At 41.3% G+C, this 22,646-nt stretch overlaps 2 protein-coding genes across 3 annotated transcripts in view; both read left to right on the top strand.

Annotated features, from left to right (window-relative positions):
- The first annotated feature begins 492 nt into the window (after nucleotides 1-492).
- On the top strand, nucleotides 493-13,592 carry tnfaip3 (tumor necrosis factor, alpha-induced protein 3). Its single transcript, XM_028603862.1, has 9 exons — nucleotides 493-751; nucleotides 2,857-3,265; nucleotides 9,094-9,284; nucleotides 9,999-10,140; nucleotides 10,739-10,909; nucleotides 11,019-11,199; nucleotides 11,445-12,442; nucleotides 12,679-12,884; nucleotides 13,099-13,592. The coding sequence occupies exons 2-9, from the start codon at nucleotides 2,959-2,961 to the stop codon at nucleotides 13,390-13,392; spliced, it is 2,490 nt and encodes an 829-aa protein (XP_028459663.1). The 5' UTR covers nucleotides 493-751; nucleotides 2,857-2,958; the 3' UTR covers nucleotides 13,393-13,592.
- A 7,556-nt stretch (nucleotides 13,593-21,148) lies between these two features.
- The window catches only part of sdccag8 (SHH signaling and ciliogenesis regulator sdccag8), a 43,843-nt gene continuing 42,345 nt past the window's right edge, over nucleotides 21,149-22,646 (top strand). For both annotated transcript variants that reach the window (XR_003694778.1, XM_028604218.1), the window contains exons 1-3: nucleotides 21,149-21,471; nucleotides 22,113-22,274; nucleotides 22,466-22,551. Coding sequence is in view for 1 of the 2 variants with exons in the window: in XM_028604218.1 (XP_028460019.1) it covers nucleotides 21,405-21,471; nucleotides 22,113-22,274; nucleotides 22,466-22,551 (315 nt within the window). In the remaining variant the exon portion in view is untranslated. The remainder of the gene's footprint in view (nucleotides 21,472-22,112; nucleotides 22,275-22,465; nucleotides 22,552-22,646) is intronic.

Genomic DNA, 22,646 nt, shown 5'->3' with positions numbered 1-22,646 from the left:
GCATCCAGAGAGCCCACAGCTGCTTCTCAAGTGTCCTTGAGCAAGACATCAAATCCCTCTGAGCACCAGAAAGTCTTTTTAACATAATTTCCTAACAGTGAAAACAGTACCACGTCATCATTGCAATGCATGCACGCATCCACACATTAATAGGCCTACACAAGTAAATACACACATGCATACGTTCAATCAGCTAATCAAAGTCTACTCATCATCCATACAGTGGTGAGTTTTTCTTTCGTTTTCCTGACTCATTTGCTGAGGCTGGTCTCATTGCAGGCTAATGATTTATTTCTAAGGCTGTCTCATGAAATAGAGAATGACGCGACCTGTCTGTCTCCCTCAGACGCTCCTTTGTGCACAGTAGGTGGGATATGCTTTTCAGTATTGAGTCAGACAAATAGAGACCCCCTGGCGGCTATGAGCTGTAACTACCCGTAAGGTTGTGAGAGAGAGAGAGAGAGAGAGAGAGAGAGAGAGAGAGGGAAATGGGTGGACGGAAAGTCCCCGTGTGGAAATCCCCTTGACTTGGGCTTTTTCCTTTTTTTGAAAAAACTATCATTAGCAGACGTGTGTACTCTTTTGAAAGGCTTCAAGCTGCGAAGGCTCCAAAATAGATCTGATACTGAAGGAAAGAGAAGGTTGAATGGCGCCGAGGACCGCTGCGGTGAGGCTGAGTGAAGTGGCTCAGAGAGAGGACTAGTCTGAGCATCCGGGTGGGCTTTGTTATTAGCCCCGACATATTACACAGGTAAGACACCCGTCCTCCCTCTCTGTGTCTCACTATGTGGACTACATTTCTTACTAAAGGGGGGTGCGACTTGGTGGGTACATCACGTTTGGGCCTTGAGTAATGTGTGGTCGTGTTTCTGGGGACATGGAGGAAGCTTGAAGCCTGCTCACGACAGTGGCTTTGACAGCCATTGTTTACAAAGACGTCACCCTCAAGCGGATAACAGAGCATTTAAACTGCCAAATGTAGCATCGGCGCCGCTACACTGTATCAATACCCGCCGTGTGAGACGCGATTGAAGGCTTCATTGTTTCAAAGGTAGTTGTCATTGGAATTACGTAAGCCTTAACGTCAGCAAAGTCTCCTGTTATTGTGTTTTTGTTTAGCCAGCCATCCTAAACCTCAGCGTTTACCACTGTGCCACTGTCTCTCTGCCTAAAGTCTTCCAGTGGTGCAAACACATTAATTGTAACGCGATTAATGACTCGTGTCAACACGCTCACTGTGTCTAGTCCCCTGATGTGACTGACTAGCCATTTAGCATGGCCTAGTCTGTTGTTGCACCTGCTGCTGTTTGGGTAATAAAGGCAGAGAGGCCACTATAAGCAAAGTATGCAGGTGTTGTGATTGTGAATATAAACAGTATCCACTGACTAGCAACTTCTAAACTGTTCATATATGAGGAAGTTGAAAAGTCAGCAAAACTCCAGGCCTACTTGCTGACCATCACTTTCTACTTCATGTGAACTGAAAATGTGCTGACACGTTCTTCATTTTGGTTGAAATATGCCTTTAAAACCTCAAGAGAGGTACACTTAAGTAGGTCTGGGCAATATATCGATATTATATATTGATATTGATATATGAGGCTCGATATCTTACATTTTGGATATCTTATTATTGTGATATGACACAAGTGTTGTCTTTTCCTGGTTTTAAAGGCTGCATAACGGTAAAGTGATGTCATTTTCTTACTAGCCGTTTTTATTGTTTGCTTTTACCGACTTAGTCATTGTATCCACATTATTGGTGATTATTTATCAAAACTCTCATTGTGTTAGTTGTGGAAGCACCAATAGTCAACACTACAATATTGCAGCAATATTGACATCCATGTATTTGGTCAAAAATATCTTGATATTTGATTTTCTCCATATCGCCCGGCAGCTCTACACTTAAGAAGGTACTCTACGTCAATACTTATATTGTCAGGTTGGGTATTAAACTTTAATACCTTTAAGTACCAACCAGCATATATAGTATTAAGTATTGAAAGTTAGCATTAAATGTTTGGCCATCTTGTTTATTTATCCTTCAAACTGACCTAAATCGGAAAGCTTTGCTAACTTTAGGCAAAATGATTTTACAGCTGCTTGTGTTAAGACAACATTAAACAGTGACATATTGAGAGGTTAGATGGAAAAATAAATGTGTATCTTCCTCAGACTATGATATTGAGTATCGGTGCTAAAACTCCGCCATAATAATGGCACAGGTATCAAACCTTTATAAATCGAATCAGCGTTTATTTGTCACATATACACAATCATACACAGCACAACAGTTAACAGTACACTGTGCCATGATTTTGTTTTTATTCTAACACTTCCTAGCCCAAAGACTTAATGCAGGCTGGCAGTTTTGTCCTCTGGAGAAAGGTGTTGGCGAGGGAGGAGGCCTTTGGACAGTCAACAGTGTGACCTTCCCAGCAGCCTGGGAAGCCCTGGGTGGCCTTCAGTTCAAGTCTGGAAAACACCAGTTTATTGTTGTTTGGTTTATTGGCTTTGAACTCAGTGAGACACTGGGTAGCCCTGTTTGGGGAAACTTAAAAACCATTAAGTCTAAAAGGAAAATTAAAATATCAAACAAAAATACAACGGGTTCTTTGTGTACTTTTATTCCATTTGGCCCTCCAGAATCTTAAGTGAAAAAGCACCAAATAGCTTTCACAGTGGGATGATCCTGTGTGTTGGGTGTTTTCCCGAACAAACTGCAAATTAAGTTGTGCCTTAAGTCGCAATTAATGAGGAAGGGGGATCTCCTCTGAAAAATTCCCACCAGTCCCGACAGTCTGTTCTCTTCTACTGTGAAATAACATATCCACTCCCCTTCTCTCCATCCAGTTTCCACGTTGTTCGGTCAGCGGTGGTTGGTCGCCTGCCCTCCTTTCCTTCTCCTCGTTCCTCTTCCTCCCCTCCTCCCATCCACCTGGCCACTCATCCGCCATGTCGCAGGGTCAGAACTTCCTCCCCAAATTTCTGTTTGTCTCCAACCTGCTGAAGGCCGTGAAGATCCGTCAAAGAGTGCCCAACGACGTGGTGAAGCCGGCTGCCACCAGCGACCTGATGCACCACCTGCGGGGTATGCACCGTTACACGCTGGAGATGATTGCCATGAACCACTTCCCACAGGCCTTCAGGGAGGTTGTGCAGGCCGCCATCCTGGACCGAGCCATGCAGGCCTCATTGGAGCAGGAGAAGAAGCTCAACTGGTGTCGGGAGGTGAAGAAGATGGTACCCTTACGTACCAATGGTAAGAAAGATTTGATGATGTTTAGGATTTGTAAACCAGGTTTATATGATTTTTCTTACTGAAACTCCATGCATTTGGGTGAGGTTTTGGGATGTTTTATCAGAAAGTGGCAGTTTAAATTTGTGACAGTTGTGGATTATTTCATGAAAAAATGCTGTTGGAGCAGGAGTTTTTATTGGCCTTTATATTAAAGTTCAGGAACAATTCAACAACTTGGTCACATAGCTGAAGTCGAACTTTTGTTCCTTATTTTCAGGAACTGTAGTGATGTTCATTGCTCAGGGCGGAGGATGTGTTTTGCTTTTGTTTCATTTTCTATGATAATGGAGGTGCATGTTTATGAGTCAGGGCTATTTGATATGTAAATTCTGAGATGTCATTACTCACAAGCAGAGTTACTGTAAATGACAACAATTGAGGGACACAGGTTCCGCTTTCACATACACTCATTTAGCAGCCCCCTTGGTTTTACTGTGCGTTTGAGTTCAGTCAGACCATTTCTAAGTCATGTTTTCTGTTACGTGGATGTTGTAACACGGGAACATCCCAGGGTCGGCAAACATTCAGACCTGGGCCGGATTACTTCTGATCATAGCTCTGTACTGGGAAATTCTCTGCCGTCACTCACAGGACTGTTATTTACGGTCATTGATGTTTCAGACCTAACTATTTCCATAGTTTTTCATTTAAACCTTCGGGGTATGTCCCCTCTTTCTCTTTCTCTCTCTCTCTCTCTCTCTCTCTCTCTCTCTCTCTCTCTCTCTCTGTGTGTGTGTGTGTGTGTGTGTGTGTGTGTGTGTGTGTGTGTGTGTGTGTGTGTGTGTGTGTGTGTGTGTGTGTGTGTGTGTGTGACTTAAAACATGTCAAATAAATGTTACCTTATGTTCACCGCCTGACTGACGTAGGTTTATGTCACTCTTTGTGACTGTCACTTGTGTCACAGCTCACTGGACATTGTTAAATCAATTGTGACCAAATCCGTCCATATCTCTTATTGTCTCTATATGTATATTTTAATAACTTAAATAGGGCTGAAACGATTCCTCGAGTAACTCGAATAATTTGATTACTAAAAAACCTCGATGCAAAAATGATTTGCCTCGAAGCTTCATTTAATCAACGTTACCAACGTCGTATCGCTCACGGTGTTTCCGCATGGATGATTATTACTGTCGCACACCGGGCTGATGCTGCTGGCGACGCATGCTGTGAAGACTGACGGTGCAGATTACAAAATGAAGAATGAGCGTAAATAGCGAGGGGCTAAGAGAAGAGACGGGCTGGAGAAAACAAAAGAAAGTGTCCAAAGTTTGGAATCATTTCAAACGTAATTAAAACGAAAACTCTATACAGTGTGTCTATTGCAAAATCAAACTAGCTTACCACGATAATAGCACGACTTCAATGCTTCAGCATCTCAACAGAAAACATGGAGTCTAACTTAATCATCCATTCCACGAAGAGGACCTGACAAAAGTAACCCCCAATTTCCACCATCCAGAGGAGATACGCAGAGCTTCTATTTTTGCCGGACGCCGGAGAGCTCCGCAGCAATTCAACACAATTCAGATACAGAAGCAAAATAAAACATCTGGTTAATTTTCAAAATAAAATACACCGTGCTCACAGCGGATCATATTTCCCTGCACTACACCTTGAAAACACAGCACAGAGTTGTTTCCCCTCTACTCCTCTGGATGGAAACTAACTGCTGTTGGTTTTGTGGTTCTATTCTACGTGAATTTGAGAGATCTCGTGGGTCCTCGTGACTACAGCTGTCAGTCATGGCCGCAGCCGTTCCGCAAAACAAATCCGGACCTGGTGGGTATTGAAGGATGGCGGAGCACGGAGTCGACACGCAGCAGAGCCGATCCGCAGCCGTACCGCAGTTGGTAGAAATGAGGGGTAAATCACAGAGTTGTCTGGACGATGCAACTACACCAAACACAACAACTACCAAAAACAAAGACAAGAAAATACGTAGGGGTAACCAAAAATTTGATCTAAAGAGCCGACTTGTTGACTATCCCTTCGGAAAAACGCACCATTTTCTCTCACTCTCTCTCTTCACGGAGAAACAGCTGATCAACGATCTACTAGCATAAGGTGTCCGGTATACTTGCCGTACCCGACCTGTTGTGCGCCAGTGTGACGTCATGGGAGCGCCGTAACTATTTATACTTGCGCGTGATGGTTCTAGTTGCAGTCTTCTCCTGAACAGAGGTGTCGCTAATGAGGAAAGGCTACCGACTTTGCTATTTCTACAGACTAGAAGAAAAAGGTAAACAACGGGAGAACTGGCAGCGGCATTGACATCAATGTTTCGATTTGATTCGATGACCTACTTCGTCGGATCACGCCTTTCATTCACCATAAAAGAACTCACCTTAACCCATTAAGTTTACAAGAGAGACTTGCAGTCACTCTGAGAGTCCTGGCATCCGGTTGCCCTCGAACTCATCCATGCTTCCTGTTTCCACTTTGTTGTGCGCCGCTGAAAAAAATAGAGTGGTGCGCGACTGTAAAGAGGCCTAAGTGTAACAGAGATGTGTAGCATTGTAATCAAATATATAAATGAAAATAGGTTGAGTATAACATATATACTTATAGGCCTATATACAGATCAGTCTCAGGTTGAAACTTGTAGTTCTGAAAGTTAAGTTGCACCACTTAAGGTAATGTGTATGTTTTAATGTATGCCTTAGTTTGAGGTTGTTATTGCATTTCAGAAAATGTTTTCTTTAAAAAAAATGTAATATGGCACTTAAATGCACTTAATATGTTTAGATTTTTGAGAGATGATATTGTAATCAATGTAGGCAATAACAATGTTGCTTTTTCCAAAAATTAAATCGATAGCTGCAGTCCTAAACTTAAACACATCTGGTGTGCACACCACACTCATGGTCTATTTTTAGATGAGGGGGGACAACTTTTTGTTGAAGGGAAACATCAGCCATAGCATTCACAGCAGAAGAAGGAAGCGGAAATCAATTTGGGTTACAAGTTTGTCATGTGAATTTCCAGAGGAAATAGTTTATTTATTTAGGCAGCAATTAACACCTAGCAGTGAGATATACCTATTTCAGAATTTACTTTGAACAGTTACTAGATGGATGAGGAACTTGCTGGATGTTTTGTGTGTTGTGTTTTTTTATTTTTTTTTTTTATATATGAGGGTCCCTGCAGAAAGACCCCTGAGTTCTGCTGACAGTGACCTGGATGGAAATTTCTGGCTTGTAAAGATGATGTCATAAAGATGAGACAGAATTTAAAGCCGGAGAGTCTAACTCTGAAGGACCCAGACGTGACTTTGAGCAGAGGACGGACAACACACACACACACACACACACACACACACACACACACACACACACACACACACACACACACACACACACACACACACACACACACACACACACACACTGAGAGGACTCAGCAGACAGACACACATACAGAGAGTATGTGAGACAGCTGAAGTCTGTCAGTGAACATCCAGTCAGAGCAGGTCATATTAACCAAGCTTCTCAGAGTCATAACACTGTTAGTCTACATGTTGTCTGGGATATAAATTTACCCATTAGCCCACAATCTTTTTCTGTTTTCAGTGCGTCATCTTTGAGAATTTACAAAACATTAAACTAATTTCCTAAATCTAACTTCATTCCCAGGCTAGAAGAAATACAACTGACCATCATAAAATCAAAACTGCCTCATAAAAGTTAATTCCCCCGGCAATTAAAAATAGCAGGGTCATATTCGTTTTCCTGTTTCATGCAACTTTTCCACCCATTGAAGAAATGCATCATTGAAATTCAGTGCATCTTCTGTCCTGAATGTCCAGGGCCCATCCAAGGGTTTTTCCCAAACAGCATCCCATGTCTGTCATGTGTCCTTAACAGGCAGGATTTGTTCAGCTACAATACACTGACTCTACATAGTGTAGTAGTAGAGAGGACACACACACACTGCCACAGTGTTCTGCCTTAGTACAGATTTATCTTCTTAATGTGGTATCATAGTACTAAAGCAGAAGCAAAAATAGTCATTGTCAGGGCTTGTTTTGTTGGGCTGGTCTCTCTACACAGCTTGCAGACAAACAATGGGATAGTGGGTGATGTGTGACACAAAACTAGAGCCCCATTGGAAAGCACAACATTGCCAACTTGTGGTTAGTGTCACCTGGATGGCAAAACGATGAGGATTAAGTCCGGTCCTGCACTATTGTGTTTTCAAGAAGTGTCCCAGCTTGCCACAGAGGAAGTGTCTATATTTAGATGGATGGGACCAGCAGACCATCTTTAGTTGTGTGTTTTTGTGCACAAGAGGAACTGATTATGAGTTTCTCTGATTATATAAGTGTGTTTGGGCTTTTATGTTTTGGTTGAGAGTGATGCCATGGCGCCAACATGTAACAATAGCCAGCTAGTCTGAAATAGAGGCGGATGTTTTTTCTTTTTCAAAGTACAGTGAAATTTTCTTTCGGTGTAATGAAAACAACTGTATCTCACATTACAGTCATCTTGCACCACAGATAATATGGCATGACACTTACACTTTTTCTTAAGTGTGATTTAAATAACTTTTCTTGTGTAGATTTTATCTTTTTTATATTATACAAATGACACAGACACGGGGGAGTTTCAAATGACATCGTTATAAAGTGATTTTTTGTGTGTGTGGGAACTATTGCCAGGTAAACATTACTGAACAGATCATAAAGGTAGACCAAATAATACACATTACGGTACATTTGTATGCGTTTGTATATGTGAGTGCACATGTTATCTCAGCTCTCATTAATCACAGCCTTCATCAGGTGTTGATAGCACTAGTTAAAAAGATAACATTCCATCATGTCCAAGCCACACCCCGGTGGAAAGTCCAGGACCAGCTGAGTAGCATTGATGAGTTGGGAACATAGGAGGCGAACACGCACACAAGGCAGAAGTTAGCACAGGGAAATTCCTGTGTTTAGTGTGGCAACAGGGCTTTTGAGAGCTGCACACATTGACAAACATGGGCTCTCCTGTTTCACAATGAGAAAAAGACCCACCATTGCCGTAGGAGACTAAATAAAATTCCAGGGTTTTTAGTTGCTCATGCTCTCACACACACATTCTGTTTGAGAAACTCTTTATCTGTACGGGCGGTTAGTAGAATATAAAAGAAGCAGTTTTCTTTGACATTAAACGAAATAACAAATTGTCTGAGATTTTCTGGGTGGATTAAAGTAGTGAAGGTGCTGCATTTTTTTTTAATTTTTTTATTTTACCTTTATTTAACCAGGTATAGAGACTCATTGAGATTAAAAATCTCTTTTTCAAGAGTGTCCTGGCCAAGACAGGCAGCAGTACAACCACACATACAGTACATACAAACACAAAATACGCAAAAACACCAAAAACATAAAACAACAGCAAATCTTTCAAAGTCAACCACAATCCTAAACACATCAGGCAAAACATCTGCAGCAAAATGTATTTCAGGTAAATTAAGGGCCATTTTTCTCAGGCCTGCTGGGTAAAAGACGAGCTTTGTCTGTAGTGTGTGCGTACTTTCAGACATGTGAGCTTCATATAATAGTCTAGATACCAGATAGTGCGACAGCTGACCCGACGGCCTGGAATTCCCCAGACTTTTGTTACACTTGTGTGTGTGTCTGGCACACTGTAATTGTCTGTTTTGTTTGCTGTGTACACTCACTGCATTTGCATGTGCATGTGTCCCTGCGCAATTTTATAAGTTTGTGTCCCTTGTACAAAATCAACTACCCACAGTTTTAATATTGTATGTGTTGGCCTGCCTCTTCTGTGTGTTAATAGGAGATGGGAACTGTTTGCTCCACGCAGCTTCTCAGTACATGCTGGGCGTTCAGGACACAGACCTGGTGCTTCGGAAAGCCCTCCATGGTGTTTTGAAAGAGACAGACACTGGCGTCTTTAGAGCTCGCTTCCAGGCAGAGCTCCTTCAGTCCCAGGAGTTCACCCAGACCGGACTCCGATACACCACCATGGTATGAAGATAAGATTAGGTCTATGTCAAAAGTCTTTTTCACCACTTTGCATTAAAGGTCCCATGGTGCTCTTTGGATGCTTTTATATAGACCTTAGTGGTCTCCTAATACTGTATCTGAAGTCTCTTTCCCAAAATTCAGCCTTGGTGCAGAATAACAGCCACTAGAGCCAGTCCCACAATGAGCTTTCCTTAGTATGTGCCATTTCTATGTCTGTAGCTATTGAGGAGGAGAGAGGGGGGGGCAAGGTGGAGAGTGTGGGTGTGGCCTTGACCAACTGCCACTTTTCTCGTTTGAAAGCCATGATGTCTCTCTCTTTCTCATGGGTGGGCCAAATTCTCTGGGCGGGCAAAGCAGAGATAGGGGAGGTAACCTTGCTCCTTATGACCTCATAAGGAGAAGAGTCCAGATCGGCCCATCTGAGCTTTCATTTTCTCAAAGGCAGAGCAGGATACCCAGGGCTCGGTTTACACCTATCACCATTTCTAGCCACTGGCGGACCATAGGCAAGCTGTGGGAATGCATATTAATGTTAAAAAACCTCATAAAGTGACATTTTCATGCCATGGGACCTTTAAGATTATTGCTAGAGGGCAGAAGCCTGAGCTAAAACATACACCCTATATGTACTAGTGTGGAAAAGAAAATGTCCCTTGTGTCTTTTGCATCATTGTATGCATTTATATCCTAACTCCTTGTGTGTGTGCTGTCTAGAACTGGGAGGAGGAGTGGGAAAAGATTGTGAAGATGGCGTCCCCGGTCTCCAGTAGTAACGGCCTCCAGTTTGACTCTCTGGAGGACATTCACATCTTTGTCCTCTCCAACATTCTCCGCAGACCCATCATTGTCATTGCAGGTACTTACTTTTTATCATCTCAAAGTAGGTTTAATGGTCCTTGTTAGCCATCGGAGACTCGCTGGTCTTGTTTCAACATGTCTTTCGGTGATTAAGAGGGTGAAGGTATCTCCTTCCACATGCCTCAACATTTTGCTGTTGTTTTAAAGTCTTCATAGTGTTTGATTTTACTGTATCACCTACCATCTTTTTTGGTTAGTGGATGTAGAGTGGATATTAGGCTTTATAAACTATGGAGGGTAAATATGCTAAAACTTGTTTTAAACTATATTTTAATTTCCACAGATGTTCCAATGCACTTAATTAATTAGCAAAATATATCAATTTTAAAGGGGGGTGACCAGACATTTTAAAGTTCTTTTTTGTTTTGTCTTGCTATGCACTTGTGACACTTTAATTGAAGGTTTCTAGCATTGCTACATTATTCATCAAAATCTAAAAACATTCACCTACCTCCTTCCAGAAGCTGAAAAGATTTTACTCAGGAACATGCTAACAATAAGTCCTACAAAATGTGTACTAAAAATATATTTAACTTGTTTTTGAACAATTCTTTTTGAATCCAGTAGTAACCCTTAAATCACTGTCCTTTCAACAGACCAGGTGGTCAGGAGTATGAAATCTGGCTCCTCCATCTCTCCTCTGAATGTGGGTGGGATTTATCTGCCGCTACACTGGCCGCCCACAGAGTGCTACAAATACCCAATAGTGCTCGGCTACGACTCCCAGCACTTTGCACCCCTCATCACCATCAAAGACAGTGGTCCAGGTAGGAAACACTAAGAGACCGGTGTTATGGAGCTGACATGACAAGGAGGCCTGATATGAAGTTGCTCATGTTTTTATTTCTATGTAACATCTTGGTCTGAATTTCCCAGAGATCCGAGCAGTACCGCTGATAAACCCAGGACGAGGGGGCTTTGAGGAGCTGAAGGTTCACTTTTTAATGGAAAAAGAACAGCAACAGAAAGAGAGGCTTCTCAAAGACTACCTGCTACTGATAGAGATCCCCGTCATAGGCTTAGGCTACGACGCCACACGGATCATCAATGCTGCACGGTACTTACGATTATAAGCTCTGTCGGAGGAAAAAGTAAAACAATTGTTATCCTAGTTGTATGTCCTGTCTACAATGTTAAATGCAGTTTTCTACTTATTTTTTAGGTTGATGATGATAGATTTTTTATTACAACTGGTTTAACTTCTTGAAAACTGATTAGCACACAGATGACAATAGCTATATTAACCTAAAATGTAACTGAAAGAGTACAGTTAAGAACCACATTGTATGTTTCTGTTCTAAGGCTGGATGAGGGCAACCTCCCTGAAGACATGAACCTGATGGAGGACTACCTGCAGCTTGTCAATCATGAGTACCAGCGCTGGCAGGAGGACAAAGAGCAGGCATGGGCCGCCCAGCCGCAGCGCCCACCGCCCTTCTCCGTCTCTCAGCTCTCTCTCATCGAGATCCGTTGTGCCACACCACGATGCACCTTCTATGTCTCTGTGGACACCCAGCCTCATTGCCATGAATGCTTTGAGAAGCGACAGGCCACTACTGGTGGAGGAATGAGGATAGAAGGGGTGGTGCAGACCAAGGGCGGAGGGGTACAAGGTGGGGTAGGTGTGGTAGGGGGATCAGAGACTGAGGTTAGCTCCAGAGGAGCCCGAAGCAGCAGTCCCCCATCCTCCTCGTCTGGGCGAGTGGTGGTGATTTCCAGCCCTCGCTCAGCCCCACCCACCGCTCCCAGCCTCAGCCTGTACAGTGAAACTCATGCCATGAAGTGCAAGACACCCGGCTGCCTCTTCACCCTAAGTGTGGAGCATGATGGACTTTGCGAGCGCTGCTTCAACTCCAGGCAGAACCATGGACCCCCTGGAGCTGGAACAGCTGCTCCAGGACTCCCAGGCCCCAATGGGGGGCTTACAGTCCTACACCCAGCCCAGGGCTCTGGCTGGACGCAGTGGGGTGGCTGCGAGAAAGAGACAGAGCGCTGCAGTATGTGCAGACAGGAGGCGTTCAGGATATTCAATGGCCTGTGCCCACCCTGCATGCAGAGACAGCAGCCTCCAGAGAGGGGAGAGCCACAGCAGAACAACCCCAGGACTGAGGCTTCGTCTTCAGCTTGGACCCAGGCCAGGGACACTGAGCGGCCGTGCCTCACCATAACCCCAGGGCACACCTCAGCCTGGCAAGCCCCTCTGGCCCGGCCTTGTAAAAGATCTGGGTGCCAGTTCTTTGGGACGCCAGAGAAGTTGGGTTTCTGCACTATTTGCTACGTAGACTATCAGACCAACCACCGTAAGTCCTGAAACTAAACTGGAAAACTTATTTAATGTTACAGGGCTTTTACACAGAACATGTCTTATCAAGGCCTTAAAGTTATTTAAAACAAAAGTCTTAGTCAATTTGTTTTGCATTGTATGAATTGTGTAATATTTAATAAAAAAAATATATATATATATATATAATATATTTATTCACTGAAATGTCAAATCATATGGGACATTGCTTATATTGGCCATTGTTTGTTCCAGACCTGACCCCTCCCCCTGCCCCGGTCCAGAGCCGGCATGGTGTGGAGGCAGGCTTTCAGAACACCTCACGGTGTCGTGGGCCTGGGTGTGGTGCAGTTGGGAAGGCAATGTTGGAGGGCTACTGCGACAAGTGCTACGTCAAAGAGCAAAGCACACGGCTCAACCAAGTGGCACATCGCACACCACACTCCCCTCCTCTGGTCATGGTAGGTGCCTGCCATACCTACTTAACTGATTCTCTCTTGCTGTACTTCACCTTTGTCATCTGTTGTTTGTGTCTTATCCTTCTTTTGTTTGTCTTTTTTCTACGTGATACATAGAATGACTTATAATATCCTGCTGGTCCACAGTTGCCTTTCAGTTGCCAATTGACCTTTCTCTTCTTCTCTTTGCTCCCCCTCTCTGTCTCTGTACAAAAAGCGTGACCGAGCAGCCAAACCCAGATCTTCGCAGCAATCCCAGACCCAGACCCAAACTCAGACTCAGACTCAGTGCCGGCGGAGTGGATGCAGTAATGTGTCCCCGGGTTGCACAGACCTCTGCCCAGAGTGCCACACACGTGGCCAGGGCAGAGAGGCGGGCAGGAGGGCACAGGCGCCTAAGGAAAAGTCCAAGCAGCGGTGCAGGACGCAGGGCTGTGACCACTACGCCAACCAAGAGAAACAGGGCTACTGCAACGAGTGTGATCACTTCAAACAGATTTACCGCGGCTGAACACATACGCACCCACGCACGCAACAACGATGACACATCACTAGCACGCTAGAGCCGCTGCCCTGTTGTGGGCGCCCCATGCCAGTCAATGCACCTCTGATACTAACTAACCAACTAACTAACTAGCTAGTAACTAACTAGTAACCTTATGGCCTGAAAATCAAACCCCCCATGTAGAATGTGAAGAGAGAGTGTGTGTACGTGGGGGTTGTTGTATGTGTGTGTGTGTGTGTGTGTGTGTGTTTGCAGTAGACATGGCCTCCAGAATACCTCTTTGTGCAATTATTATCATCTGATGTGCCCTGTGCACTTACACGGTGAGAGGTTTGGCTACATGTCAGAGCAACTGACTTAACTCTTGTGTACAATATGTATTTAGAGGTACGTAGTGAATCGTGCCGGACAAAATGATTGTATGTTGACATAACAAGAAGCATCTGACATTGCTTTCTAGACCACAGCCAAGGATTTATACCCCCTGTCTGTCTCTGTCTGTCTTAACCCATCTGTGTATCTGTCTGCCTGTCTGTCTAGCATTTGCTCTGTAGAACGAGGAATGCAGTAGTTGGGAAAGCCCAGCAACAAATCTGTGGAAGTAGTAAGCAGAAGTGAGCCAAACTGGGCCAAAGCAAAACGTGAAATGCTTGAAACAAAATGAAATTGTATACACCATTGTTTAGCTTAGTTCTCCAAAAACAATCATGTATGTCCTCCCACAACAGACAAAGATTTGCCAAGAAAGGCTCTTGCAATCAATATTGTAAAATGATCAAGAACACATTTTCTTCCATTAGTCATTCAATAGCAGTGTTAGTTTATATTTTTGAGGCAAATTAACATTAGTATTGTTACTTATCTGTTTTTTAAAGTTACAATAGTGAATTGCTTTATATGGAACGTATGAACGGACTATGTATCTAAACAGTGCAAGACAGACAGGGCAGGCCCCTGCTAGTTTTGGTGCTACATGTACAGAAATACAAGCCTCTCCATTGTAGCCAACATGCTGGCAGTGTCAGCGGACAGAAGGCAGAGAACACAGTCAAGACAGGACTCATTCTCTTTCTATGCCTCCTGTCCTTCCTCTTATTTCCCCTCTTTTCCTCCAAAACAGATCTGTTGCCTTGGATGTTGTTTTCCTGTTTACTGACCACTTAAGCACTTAGAAATGCATAGACACATACCTATACATGTGCACACAAATGTAGTAGCTCCAGTCCTATCAGAAAGGGATTGCCAACTATAATGAGAACTGAGAACATAATGACGGGCGAAGACAGGATGATTATCCACCTTACCACCACATGTGCATGCATTTGCACACACATGCACATGCAAAAACAGCTCTGTGAGATTGTATGCGCCCCACCCCAGCCTGAGGTGGTATGTAGGTAAACAAACATAGAAAAATGCATTCCTCTGCTCCACCCCACTGGATGTGCCAAGGCGACAATTTCAAAACTTTTAGAGAGCAATCCCATTGCCTGCTTTGGCTAATCTTGTTTATCTGAATGTGTTTTGTGCTGCTGCTACAACAGCACAGTATTGGGGCTGATCCTCGATAAGTTTTGCCTTTAAGTAGTGATTGAAATTTTATGGACCAGAGGAGCCTGATCAGTGATCCTGGATCAGTGCTCCCACCTATAAAATGCTTTTGTGAATATGGATCTTGGTCCATATTGTAGGACCTTCCAACCCGATGCCTCATCTCACACACACACACGCAGACACACACACACACACACACACACACACACACACACACACACACACACACACAATGCACGTATGTGTGCGTCTGGAATACGCAAAACTGACATTCCTGTTTTTTTTTGTTTTGGGATTTTTTAATGTATTTTGATATATTTGGTTTTGTTTTTGCCAAAAAAAAAAAATACATGTGCCATCAATCGCCAAACAGTTGTTGTTACCTCCTTAAAAATGGCCAGCCTGTACCACTCTTAACTAACTAGAGTGCCACAGATTGACATCTCCAATTTTGTGTAACCACGGACTAGACCTTATCAAGCTCTCTCATGTCGAAAATCCCCAAAAGACAACCTTGAGCGTTAAACATTTATCAGACAAACTCAAATATGATATCACCTGGAACAGTCATTCCCCTTGTACTTCTGCTAAAGAACTCTACTGCTGTAGGCAGATGTCCATCTGTGGCTTTAGTTAGAAAAGCATAGACAAACAGGCTCTTGGTCTGCCTTTTCATTCAACTGTATCTAAAGCTGTCGGGCCAGCCCACATGTTGACAGCCTGTACGTAGATCTCTGTGTGCTTTAATCACCTCTAGACAAACCTTAATCAATTAAAGGCCAATTAGTGGTCAGCTCAACAGGGCCCTTAACAAGGTTTTGGGTCTCTGACTGAGTTTGACTGGGAGGAGATCACATAAGTTGCACATGACTTGTCTAAGCTGCTGAGGCATTTAGGAATGGTACTCCGACTTGCTTGGGGACATTCCAACAGTAGGAAGAGTATCTGTGTGAAAGCAGAAGGTGTAACAAAACATGCAAACTGTGTGGAAGTTTCTTTGTGTGACCTTTTCGACAATAGGATATTGTATGAAAAAAAGCCTGGTTTTATTTGTTAAGTATTTATTCATATCAAAATATCTGTATTGTGTGATTCAATAATTATTTATATGTCGTCCTGAAATGAATTATTTTTATTAAGAAATCTGAAATCTGACTAGTGTGGTTCTTGTCTCTCTAGTTGTGTGTGTGTGTGTGTGTGTGTTTGGGGGGGGGCACAACCATGTGTGCTACCCTACGAGCAGTTGCACATACAGTATGCTTGTGTCTGCTCTTTGAGATTTCAACATTACATTACAACATCTCTTTCTTCTATGCTGTGTATTGCCTAATACTGTTTCTGCTGAAAAGTAGTTGCTCACCAACGGCACCAAATCCATCTCCAGTGTAGGAAGTACAGTGGGTGCTGCAAAAGTCCTCAGATAACTGATCACTGAGGCCTGGTTTAGATGTGGCAGAGTTGCACCACTTTCCAATGCTTAACTGGGTTAGCTCTTTTTCTTCTCTACGCCTCCGTTGTTCTTATTTTGTCACTTTTTTCACATTTCCATACAAAAAAGTTCAAATGAGTTTTATCATAGGTGTTTTTTTTTTTTGTGCCACTATTCAGTTATTTCCAGGCTTCTGTTAGGGCATCATGCTTTTAAAAAATAAATGGGAACCCCCACACTCACATAAAAATACACGGTTCACTCAGGAGGAGAGGCTCACGCAGTGGGAGGGGGGAGTTTGGAACAAGGGGAGATATGGCAGTGACAGGTGGGGAATTGGTAATAATTATATATATATACCAGGGCAGAGGTGACATTTAACAAGTGTGTGACTGCAAGTGTTTATGGGCTTTATCATCTACCTACAGCATCAAACACAGTCAGATTTGTAGGCTGATGTGGTTTCCTGGAAATACCCCAGCATGCAAACACTCCCTTGTTTAACTGCTCATTTGCAGACAAGCACCGTTTGACTTGATGTGTAAGTGGTTCACTGATGTGGCGCAGTAAACCTTCCCATGCAGACTATAAAAACAATAATGTGAAGCAAACATGTTACTTACAAGAAACAAAATTCAAATGGAATGGAGGTGCACCCAAAATTGCTTATTTTCATTACCAAAGATCTGTGGTTAAATGATGCTGACAGTTATCTAGTTCACAGCAACATCAGTCACGAGCAATACTGTCCATTCAAATAACAAGCACAGAACTGTGATGCATTGCCTATAGACCTGTTTTTCTGATATTGATAAGTATGGCAAATGTGTGTAATGTCAAATTGATGTTCAATACAATGCACTGTGTTGCACTGCAATGGATGATCAGATCTGAAAAAACTCAATTTGCTTGGAATCACTAATTTTGACTTTTGTAGTATAAAGAACAGCTTTATTGTTTCGTAATAAAGTTGTTCTTTATACAACTTAACCCCAACCGCTGCAGTGGCGCTGTTCAGTGGCCAGCAGATCAGACTGTGGTTGTACTGGGCAGCATCCAGGTATGAATGTGTGCAACTGTGTGAATGTGATCAGGGCGTTCCTGCAAAAGAGAGGTTGCCTCTCAGTGAACCTTCCCTGAATAAATAAAGGTTAAATAAATAAAATAAAAAATAAAACAAAATAAATACTGCAAGGGTTGCTGGAGTTTGACCTCCTCAGACTATTTCCCTTCCCTACTTTGGAAGTATAGGTGAAGTCAATTACAATATACAGTACCATTTGAAATTAAGGACTAGACGTGGATGTTCACATCAATCACATACGCATGTTAAAGTAGTGACACCAAAATATAAAATTAACACTATTATGATAACAGGGCCCCTATTGATCCCACAACAACCACCACCTTCTGTGCATTGTATATGTATCCATCCAGGACTCCTACTGTATGCTGGGTAATACTACATGGCCCTAAGGTTTCTGTGCATTATTTAGTTTGTGCTAATTTGATGAAACACATACTATACATACTATATTTATGAATAATTACTGTGTGAGCACAAATATAATCTAAACTAACAAAGGTCTTAAATCTAGGTTGTGACACAGGGCCGCTCTACAATCAGAATCAGAATTAGAATCAGAAAAGGATTTATTGCCAATTAAGTAACTTACAAGGAATTTGCTTTGGTGAATGGCGCATACATAAACATATTAAAAGGAAATAGACAATAAATGTAAAAGAAACGGCAACATAAACAAATATGTACAATATAACTGTTTTAACAAGACAGCTTCAATGTTATTATAATGTAGGACAATGTCTTTGATGATAATGTGGTGCGTATTCCTTAAAGCTACTATAATCAATATTTTATATATATATTGTATATATATTGTATATATATATATATATATATATATATATATATATATATATATATATATATATATATATATAAAATATGTGTGTGTGTGTGTGTGTGTGTGTGTGTGTGTGTGTGTGTAATGTGAAACAGCTCGTTTCTACTTCCTCTAAGTGGCTAAAAAATCCATTAATGCAGGTTAAACAGTAAAAATGACCAAAATCCACTAACATGAAGTGAATATGGAGCTTTTGGTGACCATGGAGAGACAGAGCAAGAATCATTGTTTTCAAAAAGTACATTTGAGGCTCATTCGACAGGAAGCTATCTGTTATTGTGCAATAGGAAGAGGTTGTATCCATGGTTACCTTTGTCTGACCCTTTTCCCTTTTTGTAAGCAGCAACAAACATAAATGATGAGATAGACCCTTCCACTGAACAGTAAAACATACACACACACACACACACACACACACACACACACACACACACACACAAACTAAACATCACTTTATAACTATGTCATTTGAAACTCCCCGGTGTCTGTGTCATTTTTGCCTGGAACTGGAGGCCACTTCCACATTGAGGTTACTGTGGGTCTAGTGATGAAACACACATCACTGTGTACTACATGATTAATGATTAATTCAAGGTACTTACAACTTTACCCCATTTTGTTTCTATTTACACACTACCATATGCAAACTTATTTACCCCTCTTATTTATAACACACTGTTATATGGTTGTAAACATACTGTATATAAGGACACATTTAGTGTTTGTTAATGTAGTTGTCAACTATTATAACTTATCCTATCCATAATTGGTGTTAGTAAAGGAATGATTGACTACAACGTTATATTTATGTATATTTAATGATTTATAATTAAACACATTTGTTTTAGACTGTTTATAAATGTTTTTTTCACTCCTAACTGGAAGAGACATGCTGAGCTTGACATGGGAAATGGTAATTTGACAAAGAAATTCTTAATGTCCACTTAATTGATTTTCTTCTGGGTCTTTCAGCCACATGTCATGGCCTCCATCAGTAGATACATACTTTATCAATAAATACAGTAAAAAATGCTTATAATACATACTTCATAAATTAATATAATAAACACATACTTTATATTTAATATTATTAGACATGTTTGAACTGATTACAACTGTGTTGCATTATAATGTCATTTATATACTGCTTTTAATTGCTGAATGGGTGGGGGTTGGTTAAAATAATGATACATCTTCCTGTGAAATGTCCAAAATTTCAAAACCAAATTGCCTAATTATGATTTGAAAGTAATTGTAAGTAATCTCACAAGCACCTTTTTGTTCGCCTTTGTATCAGCAGTCTGATCTTTGTGTGCATGTAGGAGGGTTAATAGTGACTCACTGGACTGCCAAGATAAGATGATAAGAAAAGTGAAAGTGACACAGGGTAAAGCGCCGCACATGGGTGCCAAATAACCAGGTGATCTTTAACCCTGTAGCTACAGGACTCTTAACCTTTTTTGTTTGTAGTCTTCAAGCTGTTTTTCTGTCTCAGTTACTAGTTTTAATGCATTAATAGTTCTCTAGTGGTTCATATTATTATCTTACATATGTACAGTAAAGACAGCTTATACCATGCAATGAAAAGCTTACTTTGCCAGTCTTCCTTACACAACAATACAAACAATAAAGCTAGAATAAACAATAAAGAATATTATAAAACATATATAAATTCAGCTTTTAAAAATACACTTTAAAGAAACACATTACTGAGATACCATGCTCCTTTAAGTTGTTATGGTTAATGTCTACGGTTGGCTAAGTTTCAGTGCTTAAGTCAAAACAATACCAAAAAAAATAAAATGTAAAGGAAAGTTTTTTGCTACAAAACCCCCTTTTTTATATAACAAAATAAGGCAAACTTCTCAAATGCATCAGTATTTAAGTTTGTCTTAACAAAAAGCAGCCATACAAGAACTTAAATAAATGTGGCCAAATACAGCAAAGTTTGATGCCAACTTTTCATACTTGACATTTCAGCCAGTTCCTCAAAAGTATTGAGGTTAGATACCCCGCCTGAGTGTTTGTAATCAACAGAACTTGCACATCTAACAGCCACATGAGCAGAAAGCAGCTAAATAATGTAAACCCAATATTCCCTGATATTTTAAATCCACCAACTTTCTCTTTTGAATTAGATTAGAGTGAGAGGGTTAAGTCTGACAAACCAAAAGCGATGAGGTAAAATGGCTAAAAAGTGTGGACACTGCAGAGCTGGGTGTGATTTATCTGTGGGTTCTGCATAGCATACCACCCTTCCACATACACTGAATCATTTGATTAAATGTTTATATCAGAAATATGGTTTTTAAAGAAGTTAAACAATGACTTGTTTCATGCTTGTCTTGCAGTAACAAACAAACATGGAGATTTTAAGTCAGAAACTAAAGCTAAACACAATGCACGATGACAATGATTGAACTAATGTAGCCTATATATATATATATATATATATATATATATATATATATATATATATATATATATATATATATATATACTTGGGTAGTTTAATATATTTTATATACAAAATGATGATTTGTAATAATGTTTTATAAGTTTGTCATATGTTTTGTAGCCTGTAAAATCTCTAACTAAAGGTGTCAGATGTAATGAAGGGTAATGAAGTAGAAAGTACAACATTTCCCTCTAAATTGTAGTGAAGTAGAAGTATAAAGTAGCAGAAAAGCGTTTCAGCATCACTCACTTACTTGTAATAGTGTTGTTGTCAAATGTAGTGAATGAAGTTGCAATACACCGTATCGACCACAGGGTCGCAGACGTGAAACGACCTATAAACAATGACTACAACTCCCGGCATCTGTCTGAGTTTACGGAAGTAGGATTCGTTGGCTGATGGTTGCCTCGTTTGGTATTCACGGTACACGCATCGGGGCGGTCCTATAGGTTACGATTGTAGGAGACACTCACCTCGGGGCACACCGGTGTTTCAAAACAAACGCAACATCGTTGAGACTCGATTACCGTTACTACGTGCGAGATATGATTGTTGCTGTACTGTAGCTAGTTGTTGTACATAGCCTAGCCATGAGCCTAGCATATTTAGTTAGTAATACTGCATAGCGTGATTTAACTTCAGTTATTCATCAATGAAACCGTTGGACTCAGATGAGGAAGAAGCGGAACAGCTGGGTGCTTACCAAAAGGAGCTGAGACGTAAGTTAAATGCCAAAAATAAGCCAAATGTGTTAACAGGTAGGATAGCTAGCTAACGTTAAAGATAGAGGCGTTAAGCTAAATGATTAGTTAACATAGCATACAGTAACTGTGTTACAGCTGGGGGTCCCTGGATTATAGTCGTAAAGTTATGTCATTGAAACTACGGTTCCAGAGGATTAAAGTCGTATCACTGCCACCTGTTGCTGATTCCTGATCATAGATCCTGATAGAAAATCAATTCGCTTGTCTAAATCACATTACATTTCCAAGAAAACAAACATTAATGTGTCATGCTCCAATTAATTAATATTACTTAATTGCCAGGACACCAAGGTATAGCAACATAAGTTGACAGTAAAGGTAAATGCTACATATTTTATATTTGGCCAAAACTGGAGAGCTGTCATTGAATATGTTAGATTTTTTTCACATCAGACATTAAGATTTTTCATAGTAGGAAAAGAAAAAAATATTACTATAACATTAACAATGGCTAATTAAGTGTCCCAGTAACCTATAATAGTGCTCGGTTAATTGTGTATGGAAAGTGCAAGTGTCATAGTTCACACAGACACAAACTAAACTCATGGGAAGAAAAAATATACAGTATGAGACCTATGTGTGTATATTGGTTTCAGAGCGAGCCAACCAGAGCATACAGCAACTGAGCAGTGCTCTGGAACAGCAGAGCTCTGATGAAGAAGAGGTGGAAGAGCCCAGAGGCAGTGGTGGCAGCCTCTTCACCGCCCTGGTCGAAGAGGACAATGCTGCATGGAGTCAAAAGACACAGAGTGAAGCAGGTGAATCAGTGATTCATTCATTCAGTCAAATACATTTTTGTGCACCACCTGGGGATTTCCCTGTTCATAATCTTGTTGACAGACAATGCACAACATTATAATAAAATGCTGTGTGTGTGTGTGTGTGTGTGTGTGTGTGTGTGTGTGTGTGTGTGTGTGTGTGTGTGTGTGTGTGTCTTTTGGCATTGTAGTTAATCAGCTGAAGAGCCTTCTACTGAAACAGTGTAGAGAAATTCCTTCTCCTCTCTCTCCTTCAAAGAAACAGTCTCCAGCCAAGGTAGAGTATGCTGCTTTGTGTGGCTAAACGTTTAAATGCGTTAGACCTAAGGAATACCACTTACAGAATTATCTGTCAGGATTGGATACATTCTC

This window comes from Perca flavescens, chromosome 17, assembly GCF_004354835.1.
Source record: "Perca flavescens isolate YP-PL-M2 chromosome 17, PFLA_1.0, whole genome shotgun sequence".
Classification (NCBI taxonomy): Eukaryota; Metazoa; Chordata; class Actinopteri; order Perciformes; family Percidae; genus Perca; species Perca flavescens.
This window is presented reverse-complemented; position numbering and strand designations above follow the sequence as displayed.

Excerpts from the sequence above, each read along its gene's own strand:
- tnfaip3 (XM_028603862.1), top strand. The coding sequence starts at position 2,959 with ATGTCGCAGGGTCAGAACTTCCTCCCCAAATTTCTGTTTGTCTCCAAC. Across the intron at positions 3,266-9,093 it reads GGTACCCTTACGTACCAATG|GAGATGGGAACTGTTTGCTC; the intron begins GTAAGAAAGATT and ends GTGTGTTAATAG. Across the intron at positions 12,885-13,098 it reads ACTCCCCTCCTCTGGTCATG|CGTGACCGAGCAGCCAAACC; the intron begins GTAGGTGCCTGC and ends CTGTACAAAAAG.